The 19218-nt window shown below is 41.0% G+C and overlaps 2 protein-coding genes across 3 annotated transcripts in view; both read left to right on the top strand.

The window, feature by feature from the left end:
* The window catches only part of LOC122539511 (protein TBATA-like), a 29122-nt gene extending 12414 nt beyond the window's left edge, over nt 1-16708 (top strand). Inside the window, exons 5-9 of one of the 2 annotated variants that reach the window (XM_087979907.1) lie at nt 530-691; nt 7120-7201; nt 11008-11182; nt 15483-15532; nt 16486-16708. In XM_087979907.1, coding sequence (XP_087836033.1) covers nt 530-691; nt 7120-7201; nt 11008-11182; nt 15483-15532; nt 16486-16673 — 657 coding nt within the window. In that variant the 3' untranslated portion in view covers nt 16674-16708. Of the gene's footprint in view, nt 1-529; nt 692-7119; nt 7202-11007; nt 12650-15482; nt 15533-16485 lie in introns of those variants that run through there. The other variant, XM_087979906.1, reaches the window with a different exon arrangement.
* LOC148139891 (uncharacterized) lies at nt 3274-4732 on the top strand. The gene has a single exon (XM_087979810.1). It carries the CDS (start codon nt 3325-3327, stop codon nt 4189-4191), a length of 867 nt encoding a protein of 288 aa, XP_087835936.1. The 5' UTR covers nt 3274-3324; the 3' UTR covers nt 4192-4732.
* Nucleotides 16709-19218: the final 2510 nt, after the last annotated feature.

The following is a 19218-nucleotide window of genomic DNA, read 5'->3' as shown; positions in this document are numbered from 1 at the left end:
ATAAAAGGTGGGAGAGGTTCAAAACTCTCTTCTGGGCAAGCACACTTATTGCCAGTACAGCTATTCATTGTGAGTCTGAGATTGATAGATTCCTGTCACAAAAAGTATAAAGATGTATGAGGGAAATTGAGCGTACAGAGTTCATTCTCGATTTGCTATAATTACATTGAATGATGAAATTGGAGACATAGAGCAAATGGCCTCTTGCTGTTCTGGTGTTACTAGTATGAATTAAATGTGGATAAAAGGCTTCAGGTTCCAAATTGGCCATGGACTAATTGAATGGTAGGAATTGGTACTGCTCCAATGTTCCGAATCATAGCACGAAAGATGGCACTAATAAATAGAGGGAACTCTCAATGTGGAGAACATGTCAATGAATGTTTATTTTCTGCTGAAATAAGGGATAGAAAATCTAATGTTTCTGTAATATTCTGAAACTAGGGTATTACTGGATTGTGATTGAATCCACGCAACCTTCAGATTCAAGCTGATACACTGTTTTCTAAAATATGTTTTCTTTAAATAGGAGGAGAATGCAAAATGGGCAACCCAGTCTCCTGCAGAGAGGGGGATTTTGTGCACTTCTCCAATAAGACCTAAATCCCGGCCTGCTTCAAGATTGGGTTCACATGCTGGGACCAGTGAATGCACTAGACCCACTGTGACAGTGGCTGAACGTGAAGTTCTTGTGAGTAACTGCAAGAATTGTAATGTAGCATATCTGTTAAGGCTTGCTATCCCACAGTTCCTCCCAAACCTGCTAACAAGGGAGTGGATATACGGGGATACCACCAGCTCCCAAGTTTCCCTCCATTCCTGATTTATCGCCATTCCTTCAGTCTTGCTAGGTTGAAATCTGGAAATTCCCTCCCTGACGTCATTGTGGGTCAACCTACAGCACATGGACGACAGCATTTCAAGAAGTTCCCTCCCTCTCAAGGGGAACTAGGGATTTGGGCAATAAATGCTGGCCAAGCCAGCGATATCCATGTATCACAACTGAAGAATAATTTCGATCAACTGCATCTTTATAACACAATATTTCAGTGAGTTACATTCTAGCCTCTGGGTCAAAAGATTATGGATTCAAGTACAACACTCCTGAAACTTGATGACATAATCCAGGCTGAGACCCTCCCTGTGCAGAAGTGACTGGTTACTATACTATCAAAAAGAATTTTTAGACTGAAGGCCTGTTACCTTCAATATGCCACAGATTGGTGCTGGGTCCACTTTTCAGATTAGATTATCTACAGGCCCTTCGGCCCAACAAGTCCATACCGACCCTCTGAAGAGTAACCCACCCAGACCCATTCTCATATTCACCCCTGACAATGGGCAATTTAGCATGACCAATTCACCTAACCTGCACATCTTTGGATTGTGGGAGGAAACTGGAGCACCTGGAGGAAACCCACGCAGACGCAGGGAGAATGTGCAAACTCCACACAGTCAGTCACCCAAGGCAGGGATTGAACCTGGGTCCCTGATGCTGTGAGACAGCAGTGCTAACCACTGAGCCACCTTGCCACTCCAAAGAAAGAGCAGCCATGCATTGCCAGGAAACAAACCCAGGCTCATTTATATAAATGATTTGGGTGAGAATATAGAAGGCATGGTTAGTAAGTTTGCAGAATTGGTGATATGGTGGACAGAGAAGAAGATTATCTGAGATTACAAAGAGATCTTGATTATTTAGGTCAATGGGTTGAGGAGAGGGTACAGAAAAGGTTTACCAGGATATTACCTGGTATGAGGGATTTTAACAACGATAAAAGGATGGATAAACTGGGTTTGTATTCACTGGAATGCAGGGGGTTGAGGGATGACCTGGTAGAAGTTTATAAGATTGTGAATAGAGTGGAAAGTATGAGGCTTTTTCCCAGGGTGGAAGGGTCAATTACTAGGGGGCACAGGTTCAAGACGCGGGGCGTGAAATTTAAAAGAGATGTACAATGCATGTTATTCATACAAAGGGTGGTGAGTGCTTGGAACGTGCTGGCAGAGCAGCTGGTGAAAGCAGACATAATATCAGCATTCAAGAAACACCTGGATGAATACATAAATGGAAAGGGAATGGACGCTGAGCTGGAAGGTTCATTTCCAGACGTTTCGTTACCCTACTAGGTAACATCTTCAGTGGGCCTCAGGCAAAGCAATGCTGAAAATTCCTGCTTTCTATTCATATATTTGGGTTTCTTTGGATTGGTGATGTTATTCCCTGTGGTGAAGTCACTTCCTGTTTCTTTTTCTCAGGGGGTGATAGATGGGGTCTAACTCGATGTGTTAGGGAATAGAGGAATACAGATCTTGCGAGTGAAGACTATTTTCGTACGGAAGGGAAAAATGTGTAGGCACAGGCTTGGAGGGCGAAAGGGCCTGTTCCTGTGCTGTATAGTTCTTTGAGTGGCAGATGGAGTTTAATTTGGATGAATGTGAAGTATTGCATTTTGGGAAAACAAACAGGGCAGGACTTATACGAATAAAAGAAGGGCCTTGGGGAGTTTTGTAGAACTGAGAGACCTAGGGGTTCAGGTACATAATTCTTTGAAGTTTGCATCACATATAGATATGGTGGTTAAGAATGCATTTAGCATGCTTACCTTCATTGCTCAGATCTTTGAGTAGAGGAGTTGGGACGTTGTGTTGAGGTTGTATATGAACCTTGGTGAGGTCTTTTCTGGAGTACTATGTCCAGTTCTGGTCACCCTGTTATAGGAAGGATACTATTAAGCTGGAGAGGATTCAGAAGATATTTACCAGGATGTTGCTGGGAATGGAAGGTTTGAGTTATAAGATGAGGCTGGATAAGCTGAGACTTTTTTCATTGGAGCATAGAAGGTTGAGGGGTGACCTTATAGAGGCCTATAAAATCATGAAGGGTATAGATAAAGTGAATAGCATGTGTCTTTGCCCTATGGTGAAAGATTTCAAAATTGGAGGGCATTTTTTAAGGTGAGAGGAGAAAGATTTTTAAAAATCATGAGGAGCAACTTTTTTACACAGAGTAGTTTATGTGTGGATTGAACTGCCAGAGGAAGTGGTGGATGCAGGTACTGTTACAATTTTAAAAGATTAAAAATCACACAACACCAGGTTATAGTCCAACAGGTTTAATTGGAAGTACACTAGCTTTTGGAGCGACGCTCCTTCATCAGGTAATTGTGGAGGGCTCGATCGTAACACAGAATTAATAGCAAAACTTTGCAGTGTGACGTAACTGAAATTATACATTGAAAAATTGATTGTCTGTTAAGCCTTTCATCTGTTAGAACCACACTCAGCACCACACTCTACCGCAAACCCACAGACAACCTCATAATGCTACACTTCTCCAGCTTCCACCCAAATCATATTAAAACAGCCATTCCCATTGGACAAGCCCTACGCATACACCGGATCTTCTCAGATGAGGAGGAACGTAACGGACACCTGGAAGTACTCAAGGATGCCCTCACAATAACGGGGTACGATACTCAACTCATCGACCGCCAGTTCCGACGTGCCACAGCAAGGAACCGTAATGACCTCCTCAGGAGACAGACACGTGCTGCAACTGACAGGGTACCCTTCATTGTTCAGCACTTCCCAGGGGCTGAAAAATTACGCCATGTTCTTCGTGACCTGCAACACATTATCAATGAGGATGAGCACCTCATCAAAACCTTCCCCACACCTCCACTACTTGCCTTTAAACAACTGCCAAACCTTAAACAGATCATTGTTCGTAGCAAACTGCCCGGCTCTCAGGACAACTCCATACAACCCTGTCACGGTGGACGCTGCAAGACGTGTCAGATTGTGGACGTAGATACCACTATTACGCGTGGGGACACCTCCCACCGTGTACATGGCAGGTACTCATGTTACTCAGCCAACGTTGTCTATCTTATACGTTGCAGGCAAGGATGCCCGGAGGCATGGTACATTGGGGAAACCGAGCAAAGGCCAAGACAACGGATGAATGGGCACCGCACAACAATCAACAGACAGGAGGGTTCCCTCCCAGTTGGGGAACACTTCAATGGTCCAGGACATTCAGCCTCGGACCTTTGGGTGACCATCCTCCAAGATGGACTTCGGGACAGGCAGCAGAGGAAAGTGGCCGAGCAGAGGCTGATAGCTAAGTTCGGTACCCATAGGGAGGGCCTCAACCGGGACCTTGGGTTCATGTCACATTACAGGTGATCACCATTGCATTACACATACACACACAGATATTCCTACACACACACACACACACTCTCACATACTCACGGACACAGGTACACACAGACGCGCACACAGACACCCACACACACCCTTATAGACACACACACACACGCGCACCCCCTCACAGACTTAAGACATTTTGCACTCACTACACACACACACTTTCTCACACTCACAACCCCCATCCCAGACAGACACACACACACACAGACAGACAAAGATCCACATGCACACATATATTTTATGTGGTGAATTTGTACTTGCAGAGTTACATTGCACTTTGCTGAAAAACTGCATACATTCATGTAGAACTCTGAGCTCAAAAACTGCATGAATTTATGTAAAACTGTTATCTCACTTTTTAGATTGGAATCAATCTAAACATCAGGTCATAGACAGAGAACACAGGGGGCTAACACCTTCAACATATTGTCTAGCTATCACCATTGTTAACAGCTAACCTGAGAATGCAACTTTAAAAAAAAGGGTTTTGTGATTTACACATGAAAGAAGTGAAACTATCACTGTATTCTAACAGATGAAAGGCTTAACAGACAATCAATTTTTCAATGTATAATTTCAGTTACATCACACTGCAAATTTTTGCTATAAATTCTGTGTTATGATCGAGCCCTCCACAATCACCTGATGAAGGTGCGTCGCTCCGAAAGCTAGTGTACTTCCAATTAGTGTACTTTCCTGAAGAAGGGCTTATGCCCGAAACGTCGATTCTCCTGTTCCCTGGATGCTGCCTGACCTGCTGCGCTTTTCCAGCAACACATTTTCAGCTCTGATCTCCAGCATCTGCAGTCCTCACTTTCTCCTCAGTATTTCCAATTAAACCTGTTGGACTATAACCTGGTGTTGTGTGATTTTTAACTTTGTACACCCCAGTCCAACACCGGCATCTCCAAATCAATTTTAAAAGACATCTAGATAAGTACATGAATAAGAAATGTTTGGAGGAAAATGGGCCAAGTGTAGGCAGATGAAACTAGTTTAATTTGGGATTAATTTGGCATGGACTGGTTGAAGCAAAGGGTTTGTTTCCGTGCTGTATGACTGTATAACGTCTAACAGTTGAGACACTAATCCAAAACTCTGTCCGCCTCACAGTAGATCTGAAAATATTATACAATGCCAGTTGTTGTTATAACATAGAGCATCACCATTTATTTTAGCCTGCACCGTCAGTGTGCAATCAAATGAAACATTAGGAACAAGCACATATCATACTTGATCCATTAGCTTCTTCATCCTACATCAACATGAACACTGTTATATTAAAAGTAACCAAGATTTCCAAATTCCAGTGACCAATAAATATCCTGCTTACCACCTGGTCTTTGTGTCTATAAGACTAGAGAGCAGAAGTTGGCCACTCAGTCTATCAAGTCTCCTCTACCATTCAATGATATCATGGCCGATCTGATGATCCTCAACTCCTCTTTCCTGCGCTTTCCCCACAACTCTTAATTCCCTACCTGAGTAAAATTCTGTCTGTCTCAGTCTTAAATATACTTAATAACTTAGAGTCAACAGTCCTTTGTGATAAAGAATTCCACAACTACCCTCTGATGGAAAAAACATACCTCATCTATGTATTTACATATGCAACATCTTATTCTGCATGTAATGCTTTTTAGTCCTGGACTCTCCCATAAACAAGCTTTCCCCATTTACTTCATCAAGTCCCCTCCACTTTATTTCCCTGTTCACTTTTGGAATTATAAAAGCAATTCTGGATGTTTGCATTAACTACCCATAAGATGGGTGACGATGTGAGTTACTGTCATAGACTCATAGAGATATTATGGTGCAGAGGGAGCCCATTTGACCCATCAGGTCCATGCAGGTTCTCTGTAAAGCAATCCCTCAGTGCCGTTTTCTCAGTTTTTTCTTGTAGCTCTGCAAGATTATTTTCCTCAAGTGTCCCTCTAATTTCCTATTGAAATTTTTGATCATCTCCACACCCAACACCCACATAGGCAATGAGGACCAGGTCTTCACAACTCACTGCGTAAAAATGTTCTTCCTCAGCTCCTCCTATGTCTTTTGCAGAAAACTTGCAAACCTATTCCCCAGTACTTGTCCCATCAGTCAACAAAAACAGCTTTTTTTTCTGATCAACTTGTGCCTTTGTTGTAATCTTGTTCACTTCCATCAAATGTTCCCTCAATCTCCTTCATTCCAAGGGCATGGACCCAACATTCTGCAGCCTATACCCAGAGCTAAAATTCCTCATCCTGGGAACCATTCTGGTTAATCTCCTCTGCAGCCTCTCAATGACCTTCACATCCTTCCTCATGCATTGTCACTAGAATTGAATGCCATCCTCTAGATGTGCCCAAACTAGAGATCCATAAAGGTTCTGTAAAACTTTACTGAATATAATTCTCTGAATTAGGATTGGAAAGGAGAAATGTAGATGTTGAAGAAGAAGAACAAAACACCTCTGGTCTGGGCATATGGTCACTGAAAACTGTGATGCCAGTTGTCATGGATTCACTTTCTCCCACTGCATTTTACTGTTATTGTCCTGTCCCCAGTACCTTCCTACCAATCAAACAACTTTTTACAAGTTTTCTCACAGGATGTGAGTATCACTGGGGAGACCAACATTTGTGGCCCATCCCTAAATGCCCCTCAACTGGGTGTTTTGTTAGATCATTTCAGTGGGCGGATAAGAGTCAACCACATTGCTATAGGTTTGGAATCATGTGTAAGCCAGATCAGGTGAGGATGGCAGATTTCCATCCCCAAAGGACACGAGATAATTGATGTCCAACTTGTGGAGGACTATATGAATGTAAACTGTACACTTTTCTTGTTAGAGTTAGTGTCAATGAAGCAATGATTCACACTATTTAACTAAATCTATGCATTGTACTGTCCTTCATGTAGGTCCTGGAACTACTGTCACAGATCTTACAAACTGATTCACTCCAAGCTGTACAGCAGTGGTTACTCATAACAGGACAAAAAGGTCAGTGAAGCAGTCCCGATTATCATATAGCATAACCTTCTCAACTCCTTACATTTTAGTGGGATTTTGCTTTATATAAATTGGCTGCCACGCTTTCAATGAGGTTGCTTCGAAAAACACCTTTCCATCTACAGTTCAGGTGACCTTACTAACAGCTTCGTTCACCTTCCAGCTGACCCAAGATGCTACACAAAATTCAGGGCAATGTACACAAGGGTTATTTTACAGTTCCGAACTTTCAATGTAATATTACAACCTCTGTCGGGACCAATGACTTGATGAATGAGATTTGAACTTTGAATTGGTAGATCAAAGAATAACCAGCAAGATTTTACATTTTAAAAGCTTTGACGGCTGAAAGCATCACTGGCTTAACCTTTGTTTCTTATTATAGATACCTTTTATTTTCAGAAATGTTCCCCTTTTTGTACTGTGCAGTCCCCACACTCTCTATGGAATTACAGCCCTTAGAGCAAATATTCCACAATTGTTTCCAGTTTCCAATGGGTTCTTTTAGTCATATGGAATGGAAACAGTTCTCCAACCCAACCCATCCAAGCTGACCAGGATTCCCAAACTGAACTAGTCTCATTTGCCTGCGTTTGGCTCAAATCCTTCTAAATCATTCAACAGATTGCATACAGTCTGTTCTGATATAATGCAATAGTTCAGTTTCTGTACGATCCCATATTTTAAGAAAATTGGGTAATAGCAGCACCATTTAAACCAATGGGGCCAGAATCATGTTATAGTCAATACAGGTAAGGAAAGTTTACATTCTACAATTAATGGTCTAAATTCTTCAATCGCGTTATAGCCAATTTGCATTGAAGAAACGCACATTATAGTAGAACCGACTGTATTGTAAATGGAGCTTACTGTAGAATGAGGTATTTTAGCATAAACCCATCTACTCATCGGGATAAAACATCATGTGAGCAAGGGATAACAGCAAAACGCTGGAGATCTGAAACAAAAACTCAGAATACTAGAGAAACTAAGACGGTCTGGCAACATCCTTGGAGAAAGAATCAGAGTTAATGTTTCAGGTCCATTTATTACAATGGGCATGATGAGCCAAATGGTCTCATTCTACACCATAACACTTACATGATTTACTGAGTAGCAGCCTTGAGGACCATCTTCGGGCACTTTGCCACAGTTTTCTCAGAATTCTTTAAATCTAGCAGCAGCAGCAAAACCTTTGCTGATGATTCTTCATCCATCCGATCATGCCTGGACAAATCCGGACTCCGTAGAAAATGGCAGGCTGTGTCTCTTCAATTTGAGACCATCTCTGTCCCGCATCTGGCTGTAGTAGCTCACAAAGTCAAGCAGCTTCATTTCTCTGCTGGCCCTACAGAACATCCTGTCTGTGGTATTGATTAGGGAAGCTTGTAACCTGATCTTAAAAATGGTTACATCAAACATATTAACCCTGCCATATCATTTGCCCTTCACTCCTCCCTAGAACATCTTGACACCAAGAACAGCTATGTAAGAATCCTACTCATTGGCTACAGTTCAGCCTTCAACACTATTATCCCCTCACTAAACTTAGTGATCTTGGACTAAGCCCCACTCTCTGCAACTAGGTACTCAGTTTCCTGACCCACAGGCCACAATCAGTTAAGATTGGGGACAATATTTCACCCTCACTAACACTCAACACTGGAGACTCCCAGGGGTGTGTACTCAGCCCACTACTGTACTCACTGTATACCCATGACTGCATCACCAAATACCAGACTAATGTCATTTACAAGTTCGCTGATGACACCACCATAGTCTGTCGAATCTCAGATGGCGACGAAACATACTACAGATCGGAGGTGCAAGACCTGGAAAAATGATGCATTGAGAACAACCTAGCTCTCAATGTCGGCAAAACCAAGTAGCTCATTTGTAACTTTCGGCGGCATGTTACTCACATTAACAGCACAGAGGTGGAACGAGTGGAGAGTGTCAAGCTCCTGGGAGTGGTCATCAACAACAAGCTTTCTTGGACACTTCATATGGATGCACTGATTACAAAGGCCCAACAATGTCTCTTCTTCTTTAGGCAGCTGAGAAAATTTGGCCTAATGGCAAATATCCTTGCCATCTTTTATAGGTGCGCCATCGAGAGCATTCTGTCTGGATGTATCACTACCTGGTATGGCAACTGTACCATTCAAGATCGGAGACAGTTACAGCGAATGGTGAACTCGGCCTGGATAAACACAAAGGCCAACCTCCCATCTATTGAATCCATCTACCAGGCCTGCCATCAAGGAAAGGCCACCAGCATTCTCAAAGATCCATCACACTCTGGCAATGTTTTTCTACAACCTCTACCATCGGGAAGAAGGTACAGAAGCCTGAACACGCACCAGCCGGTTCTGAAACAAATTCTACCCTACTGTTGTTAGAATACTGAATGTACTCTCAAACACTTAGCATTCGCCTGTACCTGTGTTTTTGTTTTGCTGTTGTTTACCTATTATTTACTTATCGATGCTATTTGACTATATGATCTGCCTGTATTGCTCGCAAGACAAAGCTTTTCACTGTGCCTTGGTATACCTGACAACAAATTCAATTCAGGTGGAAATGTCAATGCGATATTTTTGCCCCTCCTACTTCTTTCATATTTAAAAGCAAATCGACAATTTATTGCTTAGCCTGCTACCAATGACACTTTTCTAGGACTTTCGGAGCTACAGAGTTTCCTTACGGCAAATCAAGAGAGTGCTGCCATTGTCTCTAAATATAAATACCATGCCCGTTTATTCTCAGTGAGACATTCCAAGTCTTCTGTTGACCCAAAACAGTCAGTCCTCTCCCTGCCCTGACTTACTGTCAGACGGACTTCAGAGCAGATCACATTGGCTCCCTTCATTTCCCGTAAATTTAAAGCTACGCTCCCCATATAAACCACACAATCATAACAAACATGTGATAGTTCTTCTGATTTCCTGCTGTAACATTGATAGAAGGTGGATGAATAGGGTTAAGGTTGGAAAAATTGGGCTGCAGAATCGCCTTACTGTCCATAGGTTTGAATTATTTCTCTTATTTCAACATGTTTCTTGGCTCTTTCCCTTCCCCTGATAAACCCCCTCATCTGCTCCTGAAGTTTCTCCCCTTCCCGACGTGTGATAGGACACTCTCCATTTACCTAGATGGGTACCAATCACTCAAATGCTTGACACCACTCAGAACAAAGCAAAGCCTTGTCCCACCAATTTTTGCCATCTGGCCCTGAACTCTGGAATTCCCTTCCCACCTCCCTTTGTCTCTTTTAAGATGCTACAAACAAAACTACCTCCTGGACCAGGAATTTTGACACTTAGCCTAATACTTCCTTCTTTGGCTTAGTATAAATGTTTTGTCTGATTAAATTCCTGCTTTGGACATTTTACTAGGTTCTAATTACATGTCCTTGACTATCCCATTATAGTCATTCCATCATTAGTGGTCATGCCTCGAGCTGCCTAGATCATAAGCCTTGAACTCTTTTTTTTTCCTTATCTTCTTTAATATTCTTTATCTCTCCTTTCTTAAAGAAGGTTCTTAAAATATCCCTCTCTTTGATCAAGATTTTGTCTTTGTATCAGCTTAGAGTGTGGTGCCTAATTTGGTCCCTTGATGAAGTGCTTTGGGATGTCTCATGATGCTAAAGGCACCTAGTTGTTCCTTTTCCTTTAAGTTTCTTGATCCCCATAGATTTCAAGACCACTGCTAGTTAAAGTTTGGCTAAAACGTCAGGGATCATTTATTTGCCAGTTTAGTCTCCCCTCAACCTGTGTTTCACTATGCTTTAGACAAAGACATGGTGTTGGATTTGCTTCGAATGGCTGTGGCTAATATGAAGTTCAATAGTTCAAATGCTTCAACCTGTTCCACTGGAAAAGATAATTCAACTTTTCAACAGCCAGCCGAAGAAACAGAAGTGGATATATTCCGAGCACAGTCTGCATGTGAGAGGCGCCGTGCCAGGTCTGATTTAAAAATTCTGATTTCTTTGGGATATGTAATTAATATTTTGAATTTTAATGCAAAAGACATTTGCTGTAGTTTTCCATTTAGAGTCATAGAAATGTACAGCATGGAAACAGACCCTTCGGTCCAACCCGTCCATGCCGACCAGATATCCCAACCCAATCTAGTCCCACCTGCCAGCACCCAGCTCATATCCCTCCAAACCCTTCCTATTCATATACCCATCCAAATGCCTCTTAAATGTTGTAATTGTACCTGCCTCCACCACAACCTCTGGCAGCTTATTCCATACACGTACCACCCTCTGCATGAAAAAGTTGCCCCTCAGGTCTCTTTTATATCTTTCCCCTCTCACCCTAAACCTATGTCCTCTAATTCCAAGGAAAACAGCCCAGCCTGTTCAGTCTCTCCCTATAGCTCAAATCCTCCAACCCTGACAACATCCTTGTAAATCTTTTCAGTACCCTTTCAAGTTTCACAACATCTTTCCGATAGGAAGGAGACCAGAATTGCATGCAATATTCCAACAGTGGCTTAACCAATGCCGCAACATGACCTCCCAACTCCTGTACTCAATACTCTGAACAATAAAGGAAAGCATACCAAACACCTTCTTCACTATCCTATCTACCTGCGACTCCACTTTCAAAGAGCTATGAACCTGCACTCCAAGGTCTCTTTGTTCAGCAACACTCCCTAGGACCTTACCATTAAGTGTATAAGTCCTGCTAAAATTTGCTTTCCCAAACTGCAGCACCTCACATTTATCTGAATTAAACTCCATCTGCCACTTCTCAGCCCATTGGCCCATCTGGTCCAGATTCTGTTGTAATCCAAGGTAACTCTCTTCACTGTCCATTACATCTCCAATTTTGGTGTCATCTGCAAACTTACTAACTGTACCTCTTATGCTCGCATCCAAATCATTTATGTAAATGACACAAAAGTAGAGGGTCCAGCACCGATCCTTGTGGCACTCCACTGGTCACAGGCCTCCAGTCTGAAAAACAACCTCCACCACCACCCTGTCTTCTATCTTTGAGCCAGTTCTGTATCCAAATAGCTAATTCTCCCTGTATTCCATGAGACCTAACCTTGCTAATCAGTCTCCCATAGGGAACCTTGTCGAATGCCTTACTGAAGTCCATATAGATCACATCTACTGCTCTGCCCTCATCAATCTTCTTTGTTACTTCTTCTGTTGTTGCAGTTTGTATATGGATACAGTTTATGGTCCTTCTGTTAGGTGTTAGCACACATTTCAGGCTGACATTCCCAGTGTGATACTGATAGTGTTGTACTGTCTGGGGAGCAGACCTTTGGATGAAATATTAAACCAAGGGTACTATCTGTTCTATTGGATGGAGGTGAAAGATCCTAAGACACAATCTTAAAGATATTCTTGGAACTTCTTTCAGATTCTCTCTCAATATTGTTTCCTCAACAAACATAAATAAAAGCAGATTATCGTATCATTTCTTCATTGCTGTTTATGGAACCTTGCTGTGAATAAACTAGCTCATGCTTTTTACATTTCTAAATCATTTGTTGCCTGTAAAGAGATTTGGGATGTTTTGAGGTTATGAAATATACTATATTAATGCTAAATAGTCAACTGCAAATAACCCTGATGCCAGTACCATTGCACCCAATCACTTCCTATTCGTTGCTTTGTTTAGAACACCTAGAATAAGGAGACTTCATAAATCATCTGTTGTTGGTGTGGTGCTGGAAAAGCACAGCCAGTCAGTCAGCATCCAAAGAGCAGGAGAATCACCGTTTTGGGCATAAGCCCTTCATCAGGCTTATGCCTGAAACGTCGATTCTCCTGCTCCTCGGATACTGCCTGATCACCTGCCCTTTTCCAGCACCACACTCTCGACTCTGATCTCCAGCATCTGCAATCCTCAATTTCTCCTCCTTCATAAATCATCTTCCAAGTTTGAAATGTCTTCCAGTCATCAATGATCTGTGTTCCTGTTAGAGATACAGGGAAAGACTGTGGGATAATGGCAAAGTCCCATGATGCTACTGAATTATTAATGCATTATCATTAATATCTTCTGACATTCTGACACATCTGAAACTAGGACTGAGCCAACAGGAAAAGTCCTATCCAACTCTAGATGCATTGTATTGGGTTAATTAATGCAGATTGACTTGCCTCTGTTTGTACAATCTTAATACAACCTGATGGCAGTGTTAATAACCAAAGAAGCCTTTTTTTGGAGCAACAGGAGCAGAATCCCTACCCCGGAACAAACATCTAGTACAAGGTGACTAGCAGCAGCTAGGCTCGCACACTGTAGCAAAAAGCTAGGTCAACACAGGCAGGGCCCTGTGGCAGGAGAGATGTAGTGATGCTTTGGATAAAGCAAGGCAGACAGAAAAAGGCTGAAAATGTGTTGCTGGAAAAGCGCAGCAGGTCAGGCAGCATCCAAGGAACAGGAGAATCGACGTTTCGGGCATAAGCCCTTCTTCTTATGCCCGAAACGTCGATTCTCCTGTTCCTTGGATGCTGCCTGACCTGCTGCGCTTTTCCAGCAACACATTTTCAGCTCTGATCTCCAGCATCTGCAGCCCTCACTTTCTCTCAAAGACAGAAAAAGGCCCCAAGATGACCACAAGACAAGCAGCAGGGGTCGGCCTTCAATGCCAAATGCAGGAAACCAACTGTTGTTTGGTCAGTGACGCATTCTGTTTTAACCCAGTTACCATTTGTAGGGGTATTGAAGGAATCCAGATGGACTCTGCAGCTCTGGAGCTGTCAGAGATAGTATAGAACCAAAACAGCCAAAATGTAGAAAGAGGGGGAACGACACTGAAATGATGCCAATTGCCATTTTACGAGCCACTCAAATTGGCACAAAGGCTCTGCCCACACACCAGAAAGCTATACATAGTCATTGTGCTCCTCATTCATCATTGAAATTTATATTGAACTACAGAGAATGTTTCCAGCACACAAGATCATTCAGCCCATTATGTCTATGCTGGCTCTCCCAATGAGCATCACACTCATGCTATTTTTCTTGCTTTGTTTACTAATCTTGTAAGTTGTTCATTTTTGAATAACCATCTAATCCTTTTTGAATACCTTGATTGAACTTGCCTCCATCATGGTCTCTGGCAGTGTATTCCAGACCCTCATCACTTGCGTGTGAATGTTTTTCCTCATGTCACTTGCCTTTTGGAATAAAATGCTTTATTGAAAAGGCATACCTTTGCAGCAATATCTGGCTCTTTTGGAGAGGTTTTGACCAGGATGGTCAACACTGGAGGTCAGAAATTAACATCAATGGCCACCAAAGACACATGTGGGACACAATAGTTGCAGTCACTCTGTTATCAGACAGCCTTACATGGCTGAAAGGATACCCTACAACTTCCATCTGCCTAACCTTTCAGCCACAATTGATCATGAATTTTGATTTGTCCACATTACAAGCTCATCAAAGCACCTTCAAGTTTAATGATGAGGTGATGAGAGAGGCATGAGCCATGATGAACCATTATGAGTGTCTTGTGAAAGGATGACAATTCTCATCTAGTCCTGTGAACTTTCCCTGTAAAACAATTCCTCAACATCCCATCCTTCTCCAAACGTGCAGAGAACAGAGTCAAAAAAGAGACTCAGGGATGGAGGATTGGGAGTAGCAGTAATGTCAGGGGTTAAACATGGAAATTTGAATAGTAAATGATAGTGATTTAAAGAGATAAAAGGAATACTGGCTGGAGATACAGGATAGTGGTTAAGTCCACCTTGCTTATGAAAGGGATATGGCGTCAGTGATACAGATGTACAGATACACTCAGATCTAGGACTTTGCCATCAAGATTCTAGGAATGCTCTCTCTTACCTAGTCTATATACCGTACATCATTAATAGAAGATTCCTGCTCATTGTACAAAAGCTAATTCGCATCTCTCTGCGCAAACTCAACACATCATAACAAGAGACAATCTTGAAAGTTAAAACCACTTTTGAAAAATCATTTTAAAGCTATCCCCTCTGATTGTCCAATGGTACCGTTTAGAATTGTCCTATTATCTGAGTTTTATTGAGCTGCATCGATTATCTTGCATTGGCTTAAACCTAAAAGAGATATTAGAAATAAATAACATATTTTAGCCATGTTTAAAATTAGAATGAAAGTAGGAAATCCAACCTTATGAGCACAACAACAGATCCAACTTATGATCCGAGCTATATTAGATTAAAAAGAGAAAGCAGAGATGGAAACTTGTTTTAGGTTTGCAACGATTAAGGCTGAAATCTGTAGTTCTTGTTTCACAGGTCACAATGTCAATGTCAAAAACTGGATTCAATCTTGGAGAAAGATCCAGGTATGCACGCTTTGAGACAGGTGATATTTTATTTTATTAATTGGACTAAAATGTGAGCTTACTCAAGGCCAGCTAAAATTGTGTAGGACACTTTAAGTAAGTCAACGTTGCTTCATAAAGGATGAAAAGATCTAAACGTCAGATGATAGGGTAAAGATCACTTAGTGGGGAAGGATGGGGTCACAACACCCAGTTTGTGAACACAAGTTCCAATCACTCCTGGAGTTATGCTATTAATGGATTTATTAGTGGCTGTCTTACATTTATGACCCTTACAAATAGAAACATTTTCTTTATGTCTACCCTATCAGGCCCTTATATAACTTTAAAGACTAACATTAGCTTAAACTTTCTACAGAAAAGAACATTTGGCTGTTCATTAATTTCTAATAAGTGCACCACCAAGTTTGTAATCAGCAAACACCAAGAGATATTGCTGCCTTGTTCAAATCCTTCTCAAAATTAAAGCATTCAGATTAATCAAAGCAACAAAATACAGTGTTTTTCCACGACATCATAGTCTTATCAGGGTGCAATACTTTTGGAAAAGACTGTATGCACCAAGGCTCCTCTGACAGCACCTTCCAAATTAGATGACCTCTACTATCTAGAAGAACAAGGAACAGCAGATATATGGGAACACCAGCACTTAAGTTACCTTCCCAATCACACACCATTCTGAGGTGGAATTATATCCCCATTCCTTCACTGTCACTGGGTTAAATTGCTGCAACTCCCTTCCTAACAGCATTGTGGATATCTCTGTTCACCATAGACTGCAGCATTTCAAGAAGGTTGCTCTCAAAAGCAATTAGAGATGCGTAATAAGTGCTGGCCTACACGGTGTGAACAAACTTTTTAAAATGTATTGTCTACATATTAGAAATTTGGATTGGGTGAAGAATACTATTATCATGTATTTACCACATATATTACAACTTCTAATAATTCAGATAGAGAGAGAGACCTCAAAATGCTGGAAGAGACCAGGCCACTTTCCTCTGCTCGCTATAGTCCACGACCTAAGACTTGCAAAAAGTCGAAAACTCTTGGACCCTCAAAAAGAATACTCAATGTGCCGTCTTCACCCATATTGGATGGGAGGTTGTGCCACAGTAAGACTGATTTATCTAAAACTTAAAACAGAGGCAGACCCCTTGAAAGAGTTTGCGACAAATTAGCATGCAGAGTTATCAGTAAATTTCTTTGGAGGTAAATGAAGTATGAGTGTGTCAGATTATATTGTGAATCTTCACTTGACTGAATGACAGATTGTGCTTGGACAGATCTGTCATTTTAAATGAGAACTTTAGAGTAACAACAATGAATATTTAAAAATGTGGTTAGACTAGCTCTAACAATTTGTACTGTGACTGTATCCCTAAATATATAAATCACATTTTCGTGACTATGTATAATACTTGCCTAAAAATTAAGTACCTTTAACAAAGAAAGCTCTAATTTAAGGCCTAACATGTTCATAGGTCTTCATCCTGTCTAGTAAAACCCAAAAATGTTAAAATTCCTTTCAGTGCTGTTACAGTATTAATTCTTAACATAGTCATCCTACAATCTTGGGTACACCAGTCTCCACGAATAAAGTACACCTCATTCCCACATGAAGTCCTTACATCATCTACTTCACTTGATGTTTTTTAAAATACCTTTTATTTAAAAAGGCTGTCTGACCTCCTTTTTTATTTTTCTACCTTGTGGCCCCATGCATTTGTACACTTCATTCAAGAGAGCAATTTACCTTGATCAATTTAGCAAGTTCATAATCGCAAGGAATCAGGCCAATTTATAGTTTCCCATTTTTCAAGGGAAACATTTCATACCAGCCTGTCTGGGCCAGTGACATTTGTTATTCACCTTTTAAGAAGCAAGTTCCTCTTGGGATGACAGTATGACATGAATAAATCTTACTCGTGGAATGTAATTGCTGTTGGCATTTATGAACAATCCCAAATTGTACTAGACAAAGTGGCAGTGAGCTGCCTTCATGATAACTAAACGAGTTGCTGTTTCAGAGAGCCAGAATAGAGTTCATAATACGGTTGACTCTTGGGTTACATACAGGCCAGAACAAGTAAGGGTGGCTAATTCCTTCACATTAGCAAATCAGATAGGTTTTTATGGTCATCATTACTAATACTAGGATTTTTAAAATTTGAGTTATTTAAATAATTTAAGTTAAATTCCCTTGGTCAGATGTGAATTCATACCTCCAAATGATTGATCCAAGTGACGGGATTTTGTAACATAACTTATATTTAAAAAGAAGGTTTGCATTGATAAAAATAAACTTGCAGAAAATGCAAATCCGAGATTGGTAAAGATAATTACATCAAAAATCATTGAATGCAAAACAAAAATATCAAAAACTAGTGGCATCAACCATTTATGTTGTATGGAGAAAGATATTAGTAACAGAAATTATAATAAATTAGGCTTTGAAGACCCATTTTTGTTGAAGCTTTTCTTCTTGCACTCAAGACAACTGCAAGAAAAATCAACATAAAAGAAAAACACCACTTATGCTGTAGGAAGGGAGAATGCTAGTTTGTTGGCAAGTAAACACAGACTGATGCATCGAGAATGCACCAGTTAAATGACGACGACTGTTAAGTGCCAAGCTTTGTTTACAGTTAAACCAGGCATTAGCCAATCATTGGTCAGAGGCAATGAACCAGAAAATGACTGTCATCCATTTCTCAGCACTTAGCCTGTAGCCTTGCATTCAGTTATTCATCTACACACTTCTTAAATGTTGTCCAACTACGCAACTTAAGCACAGAAACTAAGGGTGACAGTACTGAGCGCAATGCTGTCTTTTGCATTAAAGCATGAAATTGAGATCCTAAGGGTGTAAGTAAAAAGAACCCACGTCACTATTTTGAAGAGTAAAAGAGGCAGCCATGACATTCTGACCTATATTGTTCATTCAGTCAACGGTATCAAAAATAGATTATTTAGTCATTGTTAAATTGCTGATTTTGGATTTTACTGTATATAAATTGACTATCGCATTTCTTACATTCTAACAATAACTGTTCTTCAAAAGTGCTCTATTCGCTGCAATTTTGTGGTTGTGAGAGATCTTACATAACTGACAGCCATTCATTTATAGATATTTAACTTCTAAGAGGGTTAATATTTCTCCTGTGGGTTATAGGACATCTCAATTAACCAGATATATTGCGTTTGCTCTACTGACTATGGTAATGTACTTTTGTTCTTGCGAATGTGTACTTTGCGTTACTAAGATTGTTTTCGCCATTGTGCTGCAAAGTAAATCTTGTGTAGCTTTGGAGATGAGACAGCCAAAGTTGTCTGACAACCGTGCCCTTACACTGATTGTTCAAACTGAGTTTGTGCAATGAGTTCTCCTGGATCATAATTATACTATGATGTCTGGCTGCTTATGGTTGAAAGCTACAATAAAATGTTATGATTAAACATCAAATAGTTGTACGGAGTCACTGCTGACCAACTACCCTGAGCCTCATGCAAACATTTGTTATTACTGACTCGTGTCAAATTGTCCAGGAGAACTCGATGTGAAAACTGAAGTTTAGGAATCTAGTCTTGCCAATTAGGGTTCACCTACTTCCAGCGAAATTGAAGTGATACAGATTTCCCTTCATACAATGGGAGTGAAAACCTGGAAACACCCCACTTTCAAA

The sequence above is a fragment of the Chiloscyllium plagiosum genome, unplaced genomic scaffold (genome assembly GCF_037043375.1).
Source record: "Chiloscyllium plagiosum isolate Xiang-an unplaced genomic scaffold, Cpla_swu_hap1 HiC_scaffold_36, whole genome shotgun sequence".
Lineage (NCBI taxonomy): Eukaryota > Metazoa > Chordata > Chondrichthyes > Orectolobiformes > Hemiscylliidae > Chiloscyllium > Chiloscyllium plagiosum.
Note: the sequence above shows the minus strand (reverse complement) of the source record. Positions and strands in the feature narration are given on the sequence as shown.

What these genes read in the sequence shown, in the direction of transcription:
- LOC148139891 (XM_087979810.1), top strand. Translation starts at nt 3,325, where the DNA reads ATGCTACACTTCTCCAGCTTCCACCCAAATCATATTAAAACAGCCATT.